At 31.9% G+C, this 21,718-nt stretch overlaps 1 protein-coding gene across 2 annotated transcripts; it reads right to left on the bottom strand.

Moving 5' to 3' along the window:
* Positions 1–86: 86 nt before the first annotated feature.
* Positions 87–11,812, bottom strand: LOC131958561 (leucine-rich repeat protein SHOC-2). 2 transcript variants are annotated; one of them, XM_059323649.1, is made up of 16 exons: positions 11,331–11,812; positions 10,596–10,733; positions 9,895–9,963; positions 9,507–9,722; positions 9,319–9,414; positions 8,901–9,021; positions 8,550–8,658; positions 8,290–8,383; positions 8,052–8,156; positions 7,796–7,910; positions 5,705–5,829; positions 5,405–5,492; positions 5,186–5,255; positions 4,962–5,029; positions 4,559–4,728; positions 87–4,293 (listed from the first exon to the last, which is right to left on the bottom strand). In XM_059323649.1, exons 1-16 carry the CDS (start codon positions 11,595–11,597, stop codon positions 4,264–4,266), a joined length of 1,881 nt encoding a protein of 626 aa, XP_059179632.1. In that variant the 5' UTR covers positions 11,598–11,812; the 3' UTR covers positions 87–4,263. The 2 variants fall into 2 exon arrangements, with proteins under 2 accessions (XP_059179632.1, XP_059179633.1); XM_059323650.1 differs by having other exon boundaries at positions 10,596–10,727.
* Positions 11,813–21,718: the final 9,906 nt, after the last annotated feature.

The raw sequence follows: 21,718 nt of genomic DNA, 5'->3' as shown, positions 1-21,718 counted from the left end.
AATTTACGTGTTTCACATATTTTAACAGTAAAATATTCTACTTAAGGTACAACTATTGTTAAAATTCAAAAACAAGTCACCCAAGACCGTTTTTTATAACACAACTATATAAATTTTAATTACCCATATTTTTATTAATTTTTATTAACATTTTAAAATTGACATTTCTTTACACAATCAAACCAATCTAGCTTTCCAAGCAGAAAGAGCAAAATAAAACATGCATACCATACACATTCAATACAAGTTTTCAAATGCTACATTTGATAAACACAAACATCAAGCTAAGATGTAAGCTCCATAAAAGTGATGCACAAAGAACCATTACTAGATTCATCAAGTTACTGACAAAAACAAAGGAATGCTACAGGATGGAACCATCATTCAGTGAGAATTCTTTAATTAGGCTAATAGTGTGGACTTTATAATGAAACCAATTCCAAACATAATGCAAATGCAGTTTTGTAAGGACATGCCAATGCAATTATTTACCCTTTTTCTCAAATTGAACTATGCACAATTAGCAGACAATTACTTTTGCTGATTTTTTATATTAACAATAAAATATATATTTGGATTAAAATAATCAAGACTTGTAAAAAAAAGTGGTGACCGCCATCAATTTAACAATATGCAAAAACATTAGTAATTTGTAGCACTATTACAATTACTCTTTCATTGTTTTCTAGAGTATGCAGGTGTCATGCATTCTTGGAAAACATTTGTAGTAATCCAATGAGGAACAAAATAGACTTAATAACAAATACACTAGTAGGATTAGACAGTTGTCTTTTTTTTTTCATGTCACACACAAGATATCTAACATGATATACAAAATATACATCTTTGACTCTGCTTTTTATATAATGTGCTAGGATTTTCTAAAAATGCAATAATACAATCCACCTTACATGCAGGCCTTCACCCTAACACACAAACATAGCTGTCACACACAGAGCTTACTTCTCACATTTAACCAGCATACAACAGGTGTTTCTTGGAATTGAGCTTAGAAAAACAAACAAAAAAAATACTGAACCTCAGAAAATTTTGGCACTGCCCCTTCATCTTAAGTATGAAAAAGTTACAAATATAATGCAATAATAGCATCCATACTAGTACTCAAGTGTCCTTTATACATTCATCTGTCCACTTGGATATTGGAATTCTTACACTTAGAAATCTAGGTGTATGACATCATACTAAAAACAAAAACAGGTTGCCATGACAATGCAGCATTCCAAAATGGAAAACTTTGAAAATCTGACATTAAATAGAGGAAATACATCAAGATTTGTCTACAGCACAACACTGAATGATACAGCAATATTTAATATGAACAGAGAAAATAACATTTCCTCTCACCCACTAGCAGTTTGCAGGCAAGTAAGACACAAACACACACCACTAGTTCATACACTCAGATGCTCATGGCAGTATTTACAGAAATGAACACAGTTGTTAGAGAAACAGGAAAACACATTTTACAAAAAAAAATATTTCTTTTCACATTGATAAAAAAACAACTTACTGAACCAATCTATAATTATTATGAGGCTTCTGTAACATCCCATTCCTTCCTTTTTTTCAACTGTAAGCACAAAAAATAGCATGACTTCTAGAACATTGGAAATTACCAAACTTGTTATTGTATTTCCTTAAGTACAGCAATCCCCTGGCTATAAAGGATGTAGCATGGATGAAACCCCTGCTATTAACGAATACACACAAACTAGAAACACTTGATTTTTCAGAGTATTGTAATTTATATTTAAAAAGTAAAGGCTTTACTTTTTTTTAAAAATCAATAAATAAAAGTCCTACATGTTTAAAGTCATCTGGGAAGAAAAAGCCAAATGTCGACTGACATCAGAAATGTGCAGCATTAATGGAACCAAAATATTTAATTTTGATAATTCATTTTTAAATCAGTGAGCTTTGATTTAACGAGGCATTACTTTTAAACCATCAGTATAAAGCTACAGATTAAAATAATTTAGCAAGGGTGTTTACAAGAGCAAGGCAAAATGTACTGTATATTGTTGATACCTATGCTTTGTGTATTCAATAACTTTGTACTACCTTGTTCTACATATGTTCCATAAGGTACACACAAATAAAAGTCCTAGAAGTTTAAAATAACTTACAATAGCAATGTGATAAAATTTTCAGTTACAGCACCTCAATGCAACCAACACAGACTAAGGAATTTTTTAAAAAGCCAACTTCAAAACCTAGCAAAATCATTAACAAAATACATCAATACTGCTTTAAAGTATTGTAGCACAAACTAATTCTGAAATTACTTGGTCTTTAATATGTTAAAACAGTTACAAATACAAATCATTCAAGTTTAATTGGAGTTTCATAATCTTTAAAAAATAATGTTTACAGTATTAGGGAATGATACATGAATACACACAATTTTGCCTTTGGCACTGTTGTTTACAGTTCAAAGAATATTTAATAATTTTTATGTAAATAATACATGAGGCACAGGAAATAATTTTCTGAACCAAAAGTTGTGAAATCACACAACAAATTTTACACAAATAGTACATTGAGCATAGAAATTGTGTACACCTAACAATGTACAGGTTGGGATGTATAAATGTAGCAGATAGTTCACTAAAACCGGTGCTTATAATATATTTAAATATTTTCATCAGCGAAAAGGTAGAAATAGTTGAGTTTCAAACACACTATCAAGCCTATTTATTGAACTCTAATCCTGGATAAACTCAAGCTGACAAAAAATAAAACTGATAACTTCATATATTTTTTATGTCTAAATATTGTATTTTTTTAATTTAAAAAGACCATTTTAAAAAAATAAATAAGATACACTGTCATAAATCCATAATTCTAGTCTTGTTATCCAGGAAGCTCTTTACAGGACTACTCTGCTTGTTTCAACTACTGCAGCATGAACAACAAAGACATAAATATGGTACTGAAACTGTTAAACTCAAACTCTACTTGAGTCAAAAACAATATCTTTTGAACTAAGGATACAATTGTAACCTGCTGTGACCAGGCACCAGTTGTCTTGGTGTTGTTGCTTTTTGTTAACACTAGGGAGGGGGGGACGGGTTGATAAAAAACTATATTTGTGAAAAATAAAGTTTTTTTTAAAAATAATTTTTATTTTATTTTAAAATTTCAAACCTATACAATTTTTAAAATAAATTTTAGTTAAGACCTGCTTTTCCTATAGTACTTAGCAACTGGGTAAAATACAGAGAAATATACATACAATAAAAAAATAATAAAATGTTACACCTAGCAATCCATTCAAGCTAAAATAATAACATTCCACTGCCTATCAAGAACCGCTGTAGATGGCTACTAAGTTTCTAGTATGAATGATGAATACGATGAGTCATGGTTATCAAGCACCAAAACCACCAGTGATATGGGATGCTGGTTAGAACAGGACCCAGTTTGTGATCATTAATTAATATAGAATCTAAATAATAGTGGACTTGAAAAACTAAAAAAAAAAATGTAAGTAAAATGTATAAATCAGGCTTTTATTAGGTATAGATGCAATATGAAAGTGTATACATGTAAGAAAGACATTTTAAAATGTAGAATCTGTTTTCCAACTTCTTTCCACCATCCAAAAGAAATCAATTAATGGATGGGGAAGTATTTTATTTTAAATGTTTCATCACAGCCATTATATTTCTTTCTGAAATTCTAAAAATGTATGCACCAATTTCAGTGAAAGTACATCTTGCAAACTAGCATATGAAAATTCAAGTATATTAAAGCTTCTATTTTGGTGTATTAAGTATTACATAACTGCATGTAAAGTCTGAAACTTAATACATAAGGTACTAAGCATAATTGTGTCGTATTTTATCAACTCTTAATATTGACAGCTGACAACGCATTTTATCAAGGAATAAAATGTATATGCTCAAAATCTCAATAAAATGTATATGCTCAAATCTCTGCGCTTGCTTAATGGCAAAGAAAAACACATTACTACAGTCTTATGGTTTTTTTTTTTAAAGGTAATTGTACACTCTAATTACATCAAACTTATGCGAAGAGAGAACAAACAATTTTATTGTGAAGAATGTATGAACCAATGCAGATGGTGCTCACCCGAGACTGGGACCTTAATGGTGAGTGTGAGAATCAAGCAGCAAAGTGATCCCAGACTTTGGAGTATATAAGGTGTCTTTTCTCGCAAGCTTGTTTTAGCCATGCCAGACAGTTCACAATCAAGAATTTCTGGCTTGAACACATGGACTATGTATACTGGCTCTGAAGTTTCAAGTACTGAAATGTATTAAGAGAAATCATTGAATTCTTTCAACTTCCAATTTTCCACCCATGAGTAACACATCCATAAAACATATATAAGATCAGCCTTATCTTTTCATAGTCAGATAACTTTGGTAAACCCTGAACACTTACCCAAAAAACAGCATTGCATACAGTAAGTCAAAACCAATGCTTCAACATGAAATTTCAGAGCGTTATAAAATAGACTAAGTGTACTATGTAAAACAATGTCTGAATGAACAAGGAGAACTTGGCATACCTGTATAACTAGTGAGGGACCACGGGCCACAATATCTGCTGGGATTTGACTCAATGGACAGTTCTCTATGGACATTATCTGAAGATTTGCACAGAATGCAAGCTCACTTGGCAAACTGTGAAGTTCTTGGTTGTCATTTATGTACAATGACTCTAATGATGAAAGTGCCCCTGTCAACAACAAAATATAAAGACAAGTTATACTTTAAGAAAAATATTTATACATTTGTGACCAATGCTTTAAGAAGTTAGCTTTATTAATTTAATATCATTAATATTTCCATTAAAAAAATCACTCCACACAACTAAAGTTGTATAATGCATAAATTATTAGTTTATACTGAATAAGTGTCTGAAAAAATATGTACAAAACTATAAAAAGATATGTTAAACAAGTCAATTACCTATTTCAACTGGCAGTGAATTTAGTTTATTTTCACCAGCACCAAGATATTGTAAGTTCTTCAAAAATCTGTTGATATACAATATACTTATAAAGCCTAGATGTTGAGTCAACATTTTAAAAATTTAGATAACAAATGAAAACATAAAATGTATTATGCACATGGGATGATCACTTGCTTTATCTGGGGGATAAGACAGGGAAGGAAGATTAAATTACACTTACCCAATAGTTCTTGGTAATGAGGTCAACTGATTTGTTTGGACTATTAGTTTCTGTAACTCTTGAAGATGACCTATACAAATAAAATTTCAATGTCTTGTTTATAATGTGATGAATTTGTCTGAAGTTCAAGTATATTTAATTAAAAAACAAACAAAACTGGGGTGAATAAATTGTGTGCTACTTTTTTAAGATGTATTATTTATAACTAATCAGTGTTACCTATTTCAGAAGGTAAAAACTCGAGTTTATTCTCTTCTAAGTCTAAAACTCGCAATTTTTTTAAACTTCCAATGTTGGCAGGTAACCTCTGTAAAGTAAAAAAACACTACTTATAAATTAAAATATTAGTTAGTAAAGAGGTTTATTTACTATAACATTTTTAACATTTCACTTCACAGTGCAGTAAAACTGGTAAATCTCAACTGCTTTTAGGTTAAACCTTTAACAACGTATATCTTTTATTTGATGTAGATTATCAACATTTTAATTATCAGATTAATCAAGGCTCTAACAACTTACACGTAAAGAATTATTACTAAGGATAAGAACTTCCAACTTGTGAAGGTTGTGAATGTCATCTGGAATTTTTGTCAGCTGGTTGGTTCCTAGGTTTAGTTCTACCATATTTTCCCAGCTTCCCATGTCTGTTAAAAATATTTCAACACTTTAGTTTCTCACACTAGATACTGGTTTTATATATCACACAAGATATTGGCTTTATATAAAGTTAAACCTGGTTACGTATCAACATGTGCTTTATAAACAAGATTGGTGTAGACAGATGAGAATGTACATGCACATGTTTTTGAAAACTTAACGTAATAGTGTTGTCGTGATTTGTTTGACCAAGTGGTCAGAGTGCTATAAAATGAAGTCTTTTTTAGATTTAAATGTCTGCTAATAACAGGGATGTGACCAGGCCAGGAAAAAAAATTAGGAAATTTTCTTCGGATAATAACAATATGTTTTATCTACTTTTTATTACGGTTAAGCAGCTTCATACTGTTACTGTACTAATTAATTGTTTAATGAAGTTAATATTTGAAATACAAGAAGTTTATGTTACTCTAAAATAACATTGAAAGTCTTGTCTAATTGCAATTTAATGTTTACCTTATAAACAACTTTTTAAAAATTACAATGTAACAAAAGTAGCAATTAAGTTTTATTTAACCATTTAGCTAATTTAAACTGTACTAATCTAGTGTAGCTTCTAGATGTACTCCTGTTTTTAATTTTAAATAGGGGGCCTAATGCCTTATAGAATATATTCTTTTAAAGATTGGATGGGTAATAATATTTGTCTTCAACTGTAAAGAGCCTAGATTAAGATTAGTTACAATTTGAAAGTTTTAGGTTCATGTGATGGAAAAATGAAATGGACCAGGTTAGCTAAAATTAGAAAGGGTCTGACGTGTGAACCAAAGTTAATCATTATGATAACCTAGCCACGTCGATATTTATGTTTTTTTTGGAATAGCTGTAAATTGTTAGGGGTCATCCACTTTTTTTTGGACGATATTTACCTCCCCTCTCTCCTACAAAAGCCAGACTCCCCCCAGTCTGAACGTATTTTTTCTTCCACAAACAAGACACGGTCGTAGTTGAGATTAGTATTTTTTTTTTAATCTGTAGGCCTACGCAGCATACGTATTGCAGGAACAGCTATTTGAAATTGACTGTGACGTCATTTTTTTTTCCACAAGCAGTACCGAACACGTACTTGCGGTCAAGGCGAGGTCACAAGAGCCACCGTTGCTACGAGGTGGGGTGGGTTAGTCTAGTCCTCATAGTCACCTTTTGCAAGGATTTCAATATTAATTTGAGATTGCGAAACTGTAGATTTAGGCGGGTTAAATTACCGATAGATCTAGATAAATTAGGCTATATCGATAGCTAGATTACCAGGCTTAAGAGATATAAGTTTCATTTGAATAACTGCATTATTTTAGATTACCTCTTCCCGTGTTTTTTGATAAATAGTTAACTAAAAATATCAGCGGAAATATCCGCCGAAATTCCGAATCTTAATCTACATTTAATCTTGATCTAGCACCGTCAGACCTAGCGCAATCGACCAATCGCAAAATAATGCGCATATTCGAGTGTCGGTTTGACCCAAGTACAGTAGTTGTCGATTTAAATTTAAAATTTTTTTTTACTAAAGGGATTTATGCACCAGCTAACAGCAAATAACTTACCAATATAATATATTAATGACTTTAATATCTAACTATATCTAACTTAATTCTGAATATCTTTCATCAACTTTTTCATAAAATTAAATTAAAAAATGAACCCACTTAGTTCAAAACTCAATAAGTACTTACTATAATTAACTAACTAAAAGCCAGACTGGGAACTTCTGTTAGTTAATACTATATTTCTTACAGCATATAAATATACCTTTTATTATGATATTACAGATTAAAACATCTTAAAATGCATATAATTTAAACACTTTCACTGTTACATTTCAAATGAGTTTGTAATATATGGCGCATGCTTGTAACTTAATTTACAAGTTTTTAGAAAAGGTTCAAAAGAAACAACCTATTGAATACTCTGGGTAGGGTCTTTCTATTTCAATCAACTGCAAAAGAAACTCACCTAGTGGTAATGCAGACAGTAAATTGTCTTTCATATTAAGTTTTGTGAGGTGCCGTGCTCGAGAAAAAATTCCTAAGGGAATGTTGTTCACCCTATTATGTTCCATATTCAATGACTGATGAAGAAAGATCGAAAAAATAGATGAAAATTTAAATAAAAAATATGTTAAATATACCAATGTTTTAAAAAGAATTCTTAAATATGAAAATTAAGGTAAGTTGTAAAATACTTAAATATAAAAGAATTAAATACTTACATATACAGAACAGAACTGTGATGGACCACCAGTAGGATACTTCTCAAATTTGTTTCTAGATAATGTTATGCTTGTCAACTTTGTTAAACTGGATAAAAGTCCCTCCTATTTAAGGACAAATCAGAATTAGCAAAGCTAAGAAATCACAACAGATTTTATTTTTAAAAAAAATAACTATTTCTAATTCAATTTAATTTATAATCGTCAGTATTTGGTTGACAGAGTATCAAATACTTACTGGTAATGATGATATGTTATTTCCTTCCACATTGAACTCGTCCATGTTTACACAATTTGCTAATGTGCCTGGAATCACACTTAACCTGTTATACCTGTTGAAAAACCATTTGAAATTAAAGCTGAGGGGGAAAAATGAAGATAGTTAATATACAATCAAATAAAAAATTGCCAAATAATATTTTCTAGGTTTATCAGACAAATGTTTTGTTCATAGTTAGTTGTTCTGATGTTTAATTACTGTTATATGCAATTTCTTACCTAAGCCCTAGTCGATTTAGTTCTTTCAGATTGCCAATTGATTCTGGGATGTCTAAAAGTTCATTGTGTTGAAGGTCAAGGGAGTTTAACATTACACATTTTCCAATATCTGAAGTAACAAAAAAAAGTGGTGTAGTAAATTAAACTATTAAACTAAACAAAATAAAAATGTATAAATAATAAGCGATAACAGATAAATATTTGAATTATGTGCACTTAAAGTTTAAGTTTTAAGCAATAAACTACACTACAGTTGTGCTAGAATTTCAGACAATACAATTTATTTTTATCACCATCTTGTCTTCAGTAGTATACATAAAAATATCTAACACTAACAGGAAAAATACTCACCATCAGGCAAATGCTCAAGATGATTGTGTGAAATATCAAATATGACAAGCTTTTCTAATTTTCCTATTCCTTTAGGTAATTCTCTAATTTTGTTTTCGCGTAAACTAAACCTGGTTAAATTCTGCAAAATAAAATACAATTATCAATACTTGATTTAACGTTTCAAACAATATGCAAATAACATAGGGTGACCAAACTGGGTTACTAATATTTTTTTAAATAACCTAATCTCATCTAGACTTAAGCATCACAGCCATGTATAGATTCTGTTTTTTTTATCAGTTGCAGGGATACATGACCAGTTCACAAACTTACAATGCAAGAAATATTCCCTAAAGTTTTTATTATGCATCAGCAGATATACATGGTATTTTTTTGTACTGAAATTACAGTGTACAAGCAACAACTAAATACTTACAGTTAAATTACTAATCTCTTCTTCAACCACTTTTATTCTGTTGAATCTAAGGAACAATGTTGTTAATGAACGCAACTGGTACACAACCTTGGGAATCTGTAAAACCAAACAAGAATTGTGAAAATCAGAAATCTAATAAAAAAACAACAAAGCTATTAAAAAAATAAGAACCAATACAGAACACAAACCTCCTGCAGTTTATTATGCCTAAGATCCAAAACCCGTAGCTTGTTTAGGGAAGCAAAAGTTTCTGGTAAACCAGATATATTATTTTCACTCAGAGCTAGGGTTAAGAGGCCTGTCAAGGATCCCATCTCTGCTGGCAGCTGGGTGAGCCTGTTACTGTACAAGTACACCTCTGTTAACTGTGTTAATTCTTTTATACTTGTTGGTAGTGATGAAATCTACAACATACAAATGAGGAAGGGGCGGTCAGGGATGAGATGTGTATATTGTTGAAATACTTTATAACATGCTGGCACTGACAATAGGGAAGTAAAAATAAAGTTAACAATAGTACCCATGTTATAAGATGTATATATAGATTAATAATTCCAATTTTTATAATAACATTACCTGTGATTTACTAAGATCCAATCTAGAAGCTGCTTCTTCTTTACATTTTTTAAACTCTTTGGCAACATCCTAAAATTTATAAAAGACAACCTTTAAAAAGAGACTCATTCAATAATTGTAAAAGAGGTTTTTAAAAAAAAAGTACAAAAAAAAAGCCTTGCTGTGTCATTTGTAGTCAAAAATTAATTTTAAAATTGGTGAAAGTAACATATTTATAATCAAAAGCAATGTTTATACTCTCATCATATGATACAAAGTTTATGCTAAATTTAACTGCTAAGTGGCTCTATACAACAGTTGGCAAGACAAAAACAGCATTATAGTGGAAAATATCTCTGAAAGATAAATATATTCAAGCACTTGCTTCCTGGTGCACAAGGACACAAACTGCTTCAGTCAACAGCTGGCTGACAAGATATGACAATACTACATGTAGCTGCCGAGATATACCAGATGCCACTTGGTATCTGTTTACCCACTGTGAGATACAATCACAGCTAAGTAACAGTACTTGTGATTTTACTGTATTTCAAAACTCATTTTTACTACTTTACAGTACAGGCAAAAACATCTCCAACTAGTAAACTTAATAATTTACTGTTACAGAAAAGCATATAACCATATATAATAATAAATTCTAACTAACTGTGGGTTTATATGTTTAAGTTTTATTACAAAGAGTGAGGTTTAAATTTCCTTACCAAATCAGCTTTGACTGAAGGTCTCTGTGGAACACAGGGCTTAGCTTTGCTCTGTCCAGGCATTGTGACTGAAACTTGTTTTTTGCCTGTACTGGGGTCAATAGCCAAGGATGACATACTACTTTTCTTATCCTGTAGCTTGTGATTTAACAAATCCATCAGAATAATTAAGTCACAGGTTGGTTGCAACAAGTGTTTTTTTCCATGTAGGGATTATTTGTGGTGGGGAAGGACAGCAGGAGCGTGATGTTTTTATAAGTATGTTAGTTCATCCGGGTTCAGAGGTTTCAAAAGGCCATCAGGGTTACAGGAAGGGAGAAAAAGTTTTTAAAAATTGCATTAGAAATGTTTGTTCAAAACAAGTGCAGTTATTATAAATCAGAATTAACAATGAATGTATCACATTAATTTAAAAATGAATTATAGAATTAGAAGAAAATATTGATGTAGCACATTTATTAGAACTAATGTACTTAAAACAATACTTTAACTGTTCTCTCCCAAATGTAAACATGTATATATTTGTTTGGCAAAACAGCAGTAGAAAGCACAGAAAATACATTTGTTTAAGACTGTGAAACAAAGCAAAGAACACTCAGACATAGTGCAAGATGTTAATTACCAGTGTTAAAAAACATTCAACCACAGAATCACTACCACAAATACCCTTGGACAATGCATAACATACAAGCCTAACTTCATAAACTGACAAGATTATTATGCTTTTTTCAGTACCTTTTCCCTGTCTCCATCTTTCAAAGATATGTTATCTATGCCACCTTCTTTCTCCCTGTCCCCATCTTTTAAAGACATTGTATCTACACCACCATCTACATCCTCATCAGTGTCCTGACCAAAGGCCCCTCTCGGATCATACTCTGGTGAATCAGAGTCTGCAATAGATAGAGTGCCCTGTCCCATGTAATTATCCGCTCCTCTCCAGTCTGCCAACCGCTCAGCAGCAGCTGAATTCTCACGAGATTTATTTGGTTTCTTTGACATGATGCTCAGTGGTAAAGAAAAAGTTTAACAAGTCACACACATTTTACAGCTTTTCAAGTGAGCTTGAGAATTCAATGAATTGATTTTACAAACAATAATGATCAAACTTTTTTTGGGTGAGTAGAATAGTGAAACTGAAGTTTAGTTAAACACAAGCTCATGAAAGTTGGATGAATCAAGAGATAATATCCTGATTTGAGCTGCAATCATAACATCTGAAAAGTTAAAGAGGAAAAATGATAAAAACTGAACTTACAAATAGATGGAATTTTTAAAATTTAAACTCCAAACAACCTGGCTTTTGTGAAGTTCAAATGTTAAACAAGATGCAGAACTAAAACTACATTCCACTATGTTAGGCAACAAGTATGCATCAGAACAATTGTATTGTTAATAGTTGAGGGAATATTTTTTTTTTAAAAAAGATTTAAGTAGTTATTCTACATTTTGGCACATAAAAACAGCAGTTGTGACTTATTCTAGTTTTTAGCTATTTTTTTTATGCTACTCCAAATATTAAGTTTATAAATCCTCATAAAATTAGAACCAAGCAAATTTTAATCAAGTACATTTATTTAAAAACCTAACAGCAAATAATAATGTAGAAAAAATTAGTAACAGAAAGATCTAAAACTAAACAAGAAGTAAACAATCAGCAAGTAAAAACAAGAATTAGCTCAACTTTTTATCTCATTTTTATTTTGACAGAAAGTTCTACTATCATAAACCACCTGTTATCACATTGTATTAAATGATTCAATTGTATTTATTTATTTGCTGATCTGACATAGTTAATCAATGCAACTTGCCTGTAAAAAACAGCAATGAAAACTCTTCAGCTTCTACAAGTAAATTTTATTTTTAAAAATCTGCACATGTTGAAATAGCTATCCTTCCTCCAAAGAATATGCCTATAAAAGGTAAAAAGAGAATATCTGATTAAAGAATATTTCATTTAATAGAGATACAAAATAAAACCAACTACAAGTATAGACCCACTGAGATAAGACCATTTAAAACCCAACTGGATACTGCTCATATCATGCTTTACTCCAACTCATGGTCCCAAGGAAAAATTGAATACTGAATGGTATCTTTCCATCTAAACACACCAAAATCCCATACCACTATTTTAATGACATGAGTTTACTTTAATAGGATAACAAGCCCTTTTAAGTCTAAAACTAAAGGAGCAAAGCTCAAATATATGTTATTGGGCTTTTTATAACCACACCATTGTGTGCTGAAAAATAATATTGGGTCAACATGTCCATTGTACGTGTATTTGTCTATAACTTGTGAAGTTACCAGAACTTTTATAAAGACTGTCAAGTAATGTTTTGCTAACAAATTTCATCATCATCAAGCCACACTCTTTCAAATGTTGACCCTTTGCAGTAATATTACAGCAAAGTTTTCTTACATTAGTAGCCACAATTAAGAAGTAGGCCTATGTCAACTATTGGATATTGTAATGGCAAAGTAGATAGAATTACTCCAATCAAATCTAAGTTACACATTATCAAGTTACCGATTCATTTTATGAAAATGGGCATTATTAAATTTCATGTCACCACTCGCTTGCTTATTATTTAAAATGAAATTAATGTGTGAACTTTCCCCATCAAGCTCTCAAGGTGTACTGTTACAATCTAACTATTTATATATCTAGCCTACAGCAGGTAAAGAAACTATATTAACCATTGGGAGTTTCAAAACTTTATTTTTGCAGTGGTATTTTTTTTTAGTTAAGTAATGAATATTTCTAAGTTACTAAACTAAAATTTGAAAAATTAGTTTTCTGCTACAGTCAAATGGCTGCTAAAATAAAAACAGGTTACAGATGGATGTTTGTATGTACTGTAGGCATAACTTAACTTGAAATAATTTGTTTTCAGGTTCTCTGATATTGTGTAATTACTAGGCCTATATAAACTCCTAAGGTATTAAGATTTCTCAACTGATTAGTTTAAGAAAAAAATGTAATATTTTTTGAAGTTTTATTGTAAGGCAACTAGGAAAATGGGGAGAATGTGTCTGATAATGGAATCTTCTTTAAAAAAGGGGTGTTAGGTTACTGGTAGTTAACTAAATACACACATGGCTGGATAATGTCAATGCTAACCCTGTCCCTAACCCTAACCCCAACCCTGGTCCAACCATACGCCTAACCCTAATTTGAATTTCTAACCATAAATAATAATCATTAAAAAAGTTTTAAAAAACCCACGTTTTCTGATTGAACTAAAAAGTAGAAAATAAATGCTATACATCACAATAATGCAAGCGATCACTCTACTATAAGCGATGAAAAACGTGGGGCGCCAAAGTAAAAGTTACATTACTATTGATTAGATAATACTATTGACTTTTATTAGGGAGCTTGTAGAGAGTCAACAGTATTAGAAACTGTAAGAAAATCACGGCGCCCACGTTTTTGATTGCTTATAGTAGAGTGATCGCTTGCATTATTGTGATGTATAGCATTTATTTTCTACTTTTTAGTTCAATCAGAAAACGTGGGTTTTTTAAAACTTTTTTAATGATTATTATTTTCTACTTTTTAGTCTTTGTCTGTTTGTTTGCATTAAAATCTCGTAAAAGTTGTATAGCAATAAAGTCTCGTAAAAAGACAACTCGTAAAAAACACGTTGTGTGAATACGTTACTGACTAGAACACATAGATTTGAACCCGTGTCGAGTGGGATAGCAATCGTGTGCCCAACCACTCGACCATATCGTCTCCCCCATACTGGCCACCAGTTGTTACGGTTGTTTGTATACAAACACCCAGTGAACACTACTCAGTAAGCAAAGAGGGAGAGTACCGAACCTTGTTTTCATCAAATTACAGTTACTGGGTTATGTCCCTTTTTCCCCACGTTTTTATAGCAATTATATAGCGGTCTAAAATGCTCAATAAAATGTTTCCATGGATCAATTTAGTAATAATAACAATTGAATATTCTATTGTCATCCAAAACAAAGCTTCCCTGAAAATTTCAGCGCGCTAGCTAACTGGGAAGTGCCAGAAATTTCGATCACAAGATTTGATTGGAAAAACAGAGACGAAAGCAAGTTAAAGAAAACAAGGGAAATTAGTCGAGATTACAATACTACACTAACAACCCAACACCCCTTTTTTAAAGAAGATTCCATTATCGGACACTGGTATCTATAATCATCAGGAAAATGGAAAATGAAATGGACAAAAGGACTACTTATAAAAATGTATCTATGTCAACAGTCTAATGATCAAGAGATGACTGGGCATTCCTATCTCCAATAATACTCTTCCAAAAATCGATGTGTTAGGTTGTCAGCAGTGTTGTAATACCTAGTTTACTGGATAGAAATTAGGGTTAGGTTTATGGTAGGACTAGGGTTGGGTGAGGCCAGGCCGGGGAACTCTGACTGGGATTCAAAGGGATGACTCAAAATATCGCCTGATTCTATAATCAGACACTGATATAAGAAATCCACCATTTATGCCTATATTTAGCAGTATGAGTAAACAAAAACAACACTGCCCAATTTGTTTGACAATGCCAGGAATAAGCTAAAGTAGAACAAATTGTTCAGGGGGGGGGGGGGGGGGGAATTAAAATAGTAATTTATTTTAAAAAATTCATATCTGTACCTTACTTGAGTCTACCTATGGAGTATGTAAGTTGTGTAGTTAAATGTATGTAGTGTGTCAAACTAGCAACTTAAACATAAACCTTAACAGAAATACTCCAGAACTAGTAGTAAATTTTTTTAAATTTAAATTATTCTCAGGGAGCTACTTATATTTTCTATAATTGCTAGCCATCAACTAACTCAAACACATTTTTCTAATTGATCTGTATAGGCTAATTGGGCTGATAAAGCCCAAGGTTGCTAAGCTCATCCAAATAGAAGAGCAGGCTGAAATTAGAGTCAACAGCCGGTATGGCTCATAACGAATTGACACCTAATACTTTATTGTGTTGGTGGAGAGAATCCCTTCCACATTACTGTCATTACCATTCATTAAGAGCAAAAAAGAAGAATTGCGTTAAATTGGAAGGCAGAAGGAAAAAGAAAGCAGAGAAGGCCAATTAAAATGCTTAGAAGCAGCTGGCAGAGGCAGTCTTGGTTGACTGCTAGGAAAATTGCCAGAAATGGACAAAAGTGAATGGAGCTTTCTGTGGCGGCATGTGTCTTGGGCACAAAGAGGAAAAGATAATGAATAGGCCTAGTTGAATGGTTATTTCATTTTTAGTGCTAGTTATAGGCCCTACTTAGTTAAGTTTGGAATCTAGTTCTAGTAGCCTAAATAACATCATGGACTAAGGCCGGTTAAAAAAGTTAAAACAGAACCTAAACCAATTAGTTAGAATTAGCAGCGTAGCTATGTACAAATAAAGTCCCTTGAGACCTAGATTTCAATTCTATGCCTATATTGTAGGTTCTCTCACTAACTTGAAAGCGTCCTTGGTTGCTAACCAGAACATGGCGTAAGGATCGGACCATGACTTCCAGCGAGTTTTTCGACTTAGTTCCAGAGACCTCCTTGGAATTACTTTTAAAAATGTTTACCACGAGCAAAATGGCAGGTTTTCACGTTATAAAAACATGCTATAGGTGGCAAGTCGAAATATGCCAGAAAAGCATGTTCAAAAATTGCTTTGGAGAATGTAGGCTAAATTTTAAGTCTGTGTCATTCAAAATAATATAACTTTTTAAATATAGATCTCCGTATCACAAAATTGATTTCCAAAGTAAAGCATTATTAGTTTTATCATTCTATGAAAAAATAAATCAAATATCTTCAACACTTTTTTTTATATGATGTGTCCAAAAAATGACAACCACATTTTTTTATTTTTTTTGACCACGTGACCGCTATTTGAATGGATACGTTTACCTGGCATGGTTTTTTATTTTGCTCTTTTGTACAATAAAAAATGTTATAAAATTAAAGAAATAAAAGAATTCAAACATCACTTCTGTCTTGTCTTTTTTAAAATTCTTTTCTGATGACATTCTCTTAAATGTTTTTCCTCTATAAATATATCCCGACGATAGACGGGCCAATTCTACTTTTAGGAACTCTCTTGTGAAAAAAAATTAGATCTATTTCACGGTCACTTAAAAAGTTAAACCTTTCAACTTTTAACCAGGTTGTCATGGATGATCCGTCATATCATAGCTGTGAGTGACAAAACATTTTAAAATTCAATAATTTAGCCTAAACTCGCTACAACCCCCAAATTAGTGCCTAGAGGATAAAGTATGGACGTTTTTTATTCAGTTGTCATGTTTAAATTGAGAATTGAGTAGATTTCACATATAGTAAGAAAAACTACTAGGCCTATATTGAATGTTAAAAATAAATTCATCATAGACTTTACAAGCGAGAGAGTTGACTTAAGTGGAAGAAAGATCTCTTCACTAAATTCTAGAAATAGATACAACCGAGAATATTCCAGACAATATGTGAATTGCTTTTCTTCTTCGTTCTTAACTTTTAGTGTTGGAAGGGATCAAGCCTTATCTGCCAGAGGGTTTGAGCTCAAGACTTTTTAAAATTTATCAGCCATGAGCTTTTGCCGACTCGACCACACCTCCATCACAATGAATTAAGGATACGTGTCAACTGGTTATGTGCCATTGACTCTGATTTCAGCCTGCTTTTCTTTTCGGATTAGCAACCATTAGTAGTATTTCTCGCTAACCCGGAGGCGTGGCCGGTTGCTAACAACAATATGGCGCCCGGACCGGACGCTTGACTTCCGACGATTTTTCGGCCAAATTCCAGAGACCTTCTACTTATTAGTTTTTAAAATGTTTACCACGCGCAAAATGGCGGGACTTTCACGTTATAACAACAAGCTATAGGTGGCAGGGCTATATATGCCAGAAAAGCATTTTAAAATTTGCGTTGGAGAATGAAGGCTAAATTTAAAAGTTGGTTTCATCAAAAATACTAGAACTTTTTAAATATAGATTTCCCTATTACAAAATTGATTTCCCTACTAAAGCATTATTAGTTTTATCAGTCTATGAAAAAATAAATCAAATATAGTCAACCCTTTTTTTTATAAGAGTGGCCAAAAAATGACAACCAAATTTTTTTTATTTTTTTGACCACGTGACCGCTATTTGATGATCACTAGTGGGGAACTCTGGGTACATGGCCACTTAAAAAGTCTAACCGCATGTGTGGTTCTCTTTAGCTTCAAGTGCCTTCAGGGGTAAGAAGAGTTGTCATGGAGAGATGTGTTGTCCATGGCAGTGAGTGTCAATAAATATTAAATTAAGTAATTTAGTTTAAAACGAACTAAAAACTTCAAAATTAGTCCCTAATGGATTAAATATGGATGTCTATCATTCAGTAGTCATGTTTAATTTGAAATTTGGGTAAATTCTAGATTTAGTAAGAAAAGCTAACCATTAGCTTTACTGACTCGACCACGCAGACCCCCGGCCTTGAATTGCCCAAATCAGCCAATTAAATATTTTAAAGTCTTTTTGTTTTTTATGAAGATGGGTTTTCATTATATTATTCACTAAATATAAAATTTACTCTTTCAATTTGAACATAATCACGGAATGGAATAAAAGACGGTAATCCCTTAGTTTAGCGTCGGAAATTATCGGGTAATGTTTGTTGAGTTTCGGTAAATAGAGTTACGGTAAACCATGGTTTGTTTGACCATTGAAATATAAATAAATTGAAAGTCGATTGTAGTAAATTGTTTTATTTTTTAAGTTTAATCGACTAAAGGAAACAAGAATAAATATAATAGTAGATTTAAATTAGTAGATCTAAAAATTAAAAAAAAAACATATATTAATATAAATATAAATAATGAAGTCAAATTTAATAATTTAATGTTTTTGGCCTGCAGCGGATTTGCGACCATTAATTAATTAGATCTAGATCTAGCTAGATATCTAGCTGCTAGACCAAGTAAAAAAATCTAGATTAAGAAAATAGTAAAAATGATTACAAAATGTAAAAATGATTACAAAAATAAATATATCCAAAATTTAAACATTCTGTATAAAAATAAAAGATGACGCCAAATAAAGTATGGTTTACAGTACTCCCGGTGAATTCCGGAAGTGTGTGACAGACTTTGGCATTGTTTTACTGTTTTTTACTGCTATACGATTCCGGAATAATAACCGACGCTAAACTAAGGGATTACCTAAAAGACACCTAGACTCAAGAAATCTCTTTAAATTATGGCTATTGGTAACAATTTAGTAGACTAGATCTCTCTAGTAGATATCTAGATTCTAGCTCTAAATCTAATAAATTATCAAATGTGTTTTTCATACAATAGCACCTGGGGTTAACACAAGTATAATATAGTCTACCGAGTATGGATGGTAACAGGTTTAGGTATGTGAACAAACACATTGAACAATACGCGACCTAATTTGAGCCTTAATCCTTACGTCTGGCCCTACACTTTTCACGGCAAGGTTGTCTACATCAGATCGAGGCCCTGACACACTTAACTGTACCCAGTCACAACATCCCGATCCATAAAAAGATAATGAATTTGCAGTGATCGGGATGTGACATGTGTTTGTGCAACTGCATTTTCAAATATAATTACAAAAGCTATTTCTAAAATAGTGAGCAGACCTGCATATGAATAGTGCTCAAGCTGCTTATTTCTCTGAAGTTTCTTACATAATTTAACAATGTACACCAACTCCTCTGTTGATTCACTGAATGTTGCGCAGTAAAAATGCGCATTGCGCAGTATAAACGGAAATGGCGTCAATGAGCTAAAAATGGCTTATATGGATTGGATATGCCACTGCTTTCACAAACAAATTATTAAACAACAGACTGTGATCAAAATAGTTTTTAAAAACTCAAATAAGTTTACCCGATCTTACAAGAATTATTAAGAAATAGGCATTGTATTTATTTTTCTAAATCAGCCAAAAGAAATATGCTTTTTGCCTAATTAATTAATGATTAATTAGAGTTAATCTACCTGTATTAATAACTGACTATAGGTAAACATCTTTACTATTAACTGTGCATACTCTAAAACTATCACCGGGGAGGTGGGTGACACCAACTGCAAATTTTACAGAGGGAAAATAAGATTGTGTTGATTGAGTTATTTGAACTACTGATAAGCCAATCAAAAACCGGGGAGGTGGTTAGACCTAAATCTAATAATTTATAATGAAAACAATGATTTTTGCACATGAATTAAAGGGTGGATTAATATAATTAATGTGCGCACAAATTGACGCCATTAGGTAAATTGGGAGGGGTGGTGACACCAATTGCAACTATATATATATATATATATATATATATATATATATATATATATATATATATATATATATATATTCGGGGTGGGGTTTGTGTGACGCCATGAGGTGCCGCAACGGCAACGGATGTCATTCAACCTAGCGACGCCACTGAGGCTAGGTAATGTGTCACTTAGGGGCAGTGTTTCTTTCCGACTATTTTCTCGTTTTTCTAACACAACTTATTAAAAATGAAAAGTATTACGCATCAAATGAACTGCAAACAATTAGCGCGTAATAGTTCGGAACATTAGTACTTTATAAATTCATAAGCCATTTTGTGGAGAAATCGGAAACATAGTAAAGTACTACTTCCGTTCACCGGAAATTACTTAAAATTTAGCATAAAACAGAGAATTAGATATTTTACTTATGTGTAAAATTTCGTCTATCCGTCATAAACAGTATTCTAGTTACAGGCTTTTGATTATTTCCAAGTTTTAGTGCATTATTACGTTAAAACGTTTTTTGTGAATTTTTTTTAAGTTGAAAAATATTATGGTAATTGATCACTGAATTAGGTTGCATATATATATTTTTTTTTAAGTTAATAACTATGTCAGCCAATTTAACAAGCAAAAAATGCGAACTAATTTTTATTTTATTACCATGCTAAGGGAAAAAAACCCATTTAATATTTTAGGCAAAGCATCCTTTACTGTTTATGCCCCTTTTTAATTTAGAAAACAAAAATGGATCGGTTCTGCCTATGTTTTACGAATTAAAAATCAACAAAAAGCGAGAACTCAATTATAGTAAGTCCATATTATGCACGACAATTTATTTCCAAAGGCCTTGCGTAAATAGTAGTTCTAATACAGGGGAAATCACCCTTGTATTATATCAAATGAAAAATATTTCTCGATTATTTCTCTTTTCACGTTCCTGAGTTCTTCTGGTATTGAATTAAATCGCCATTTTAAAAAATGATATGAATTGTACTGCTTTGTAACAGCTGTGCATACCTGAGTATTGAGCAAAAAAAACCAGTCAAGTCTACCACGTATGGGAGTGGGGGTGCTGCTGGCCGTCATTGGGGTGCTCTAATCAAATTTTATCGCGTTGATTTTGTACGTGTTCACTTGATAATAAACTTTTAATCAAGTAAATTTAATTATAATTCATCTGTCCATTGCGATCTGAAAAATGTCTTCTTTTGTTTGCTTTTAATTTTTTTTTTTAACTTTCAAAATAAGGGCTATTTCCTTTCATCGGTTATTTATTTTAAAGTTTAGATTGGACACTGTTTAATATTAAATTTACTCTTTTCTTTGATGAAGCTTAGCGAACCTCTCAAGTCAGCTCCAGTGCCACGAGATAATCATTTATTTCTCCCACCAGACATAATAATGGATTATAAAATTATGTCGAAAAATAATTGACAGAACAGCAGCAGTTTGTACCGACTGTAGTAGTACTAGATTTCTAGTAGTCAAAGACTGTCTTTATCTCGCGTTTAGTAATGACTCAAGCTTGACAGCTTTGAGATTGGTGAGGGGGGAGGAGCTTGTATGAACCAACCAATCAAATATACCTACACTTCTCTTCGTGGATTGGCTGATAGTGTTGTTTCATAATGCATACAACGAACACAAAAAAATGGTTTTATTTTGTGTTTATTTTTTTTAATTAAGCAGTGTTTGGTTCAGCATAGTAGCGTAGTAATTAAATTGCACGCCAATACTAATTAACAACACAGTTAACACAGTATACACATTTTAATACAATCATAAGCCCTATTATGTCAATCGCAACTTGATTCCTTAAAATGTTAAGAAATACTCTCCCTTACATGTATTGTC

The sequence above is a fragment of the Physella acuta genome, unplaced genomic scaffold, assembly GCF_028476545.2.
Source record: "Physella acuta isolate Inbredline_101_S28 unplaced genomic scaffold, ASM2847654v3 ptg001336l, whole genome shotgun sequence".
Lineage (NCBI taxonomy): Eukaryota > Metazoa > Mollusca > Gastropoda > Physidae > Physella > Physella acuta.
Note: the sequence above shows the minus strand (reverse complement) of the source record. Positions and strands in the feature narration are given on the sequence as shown.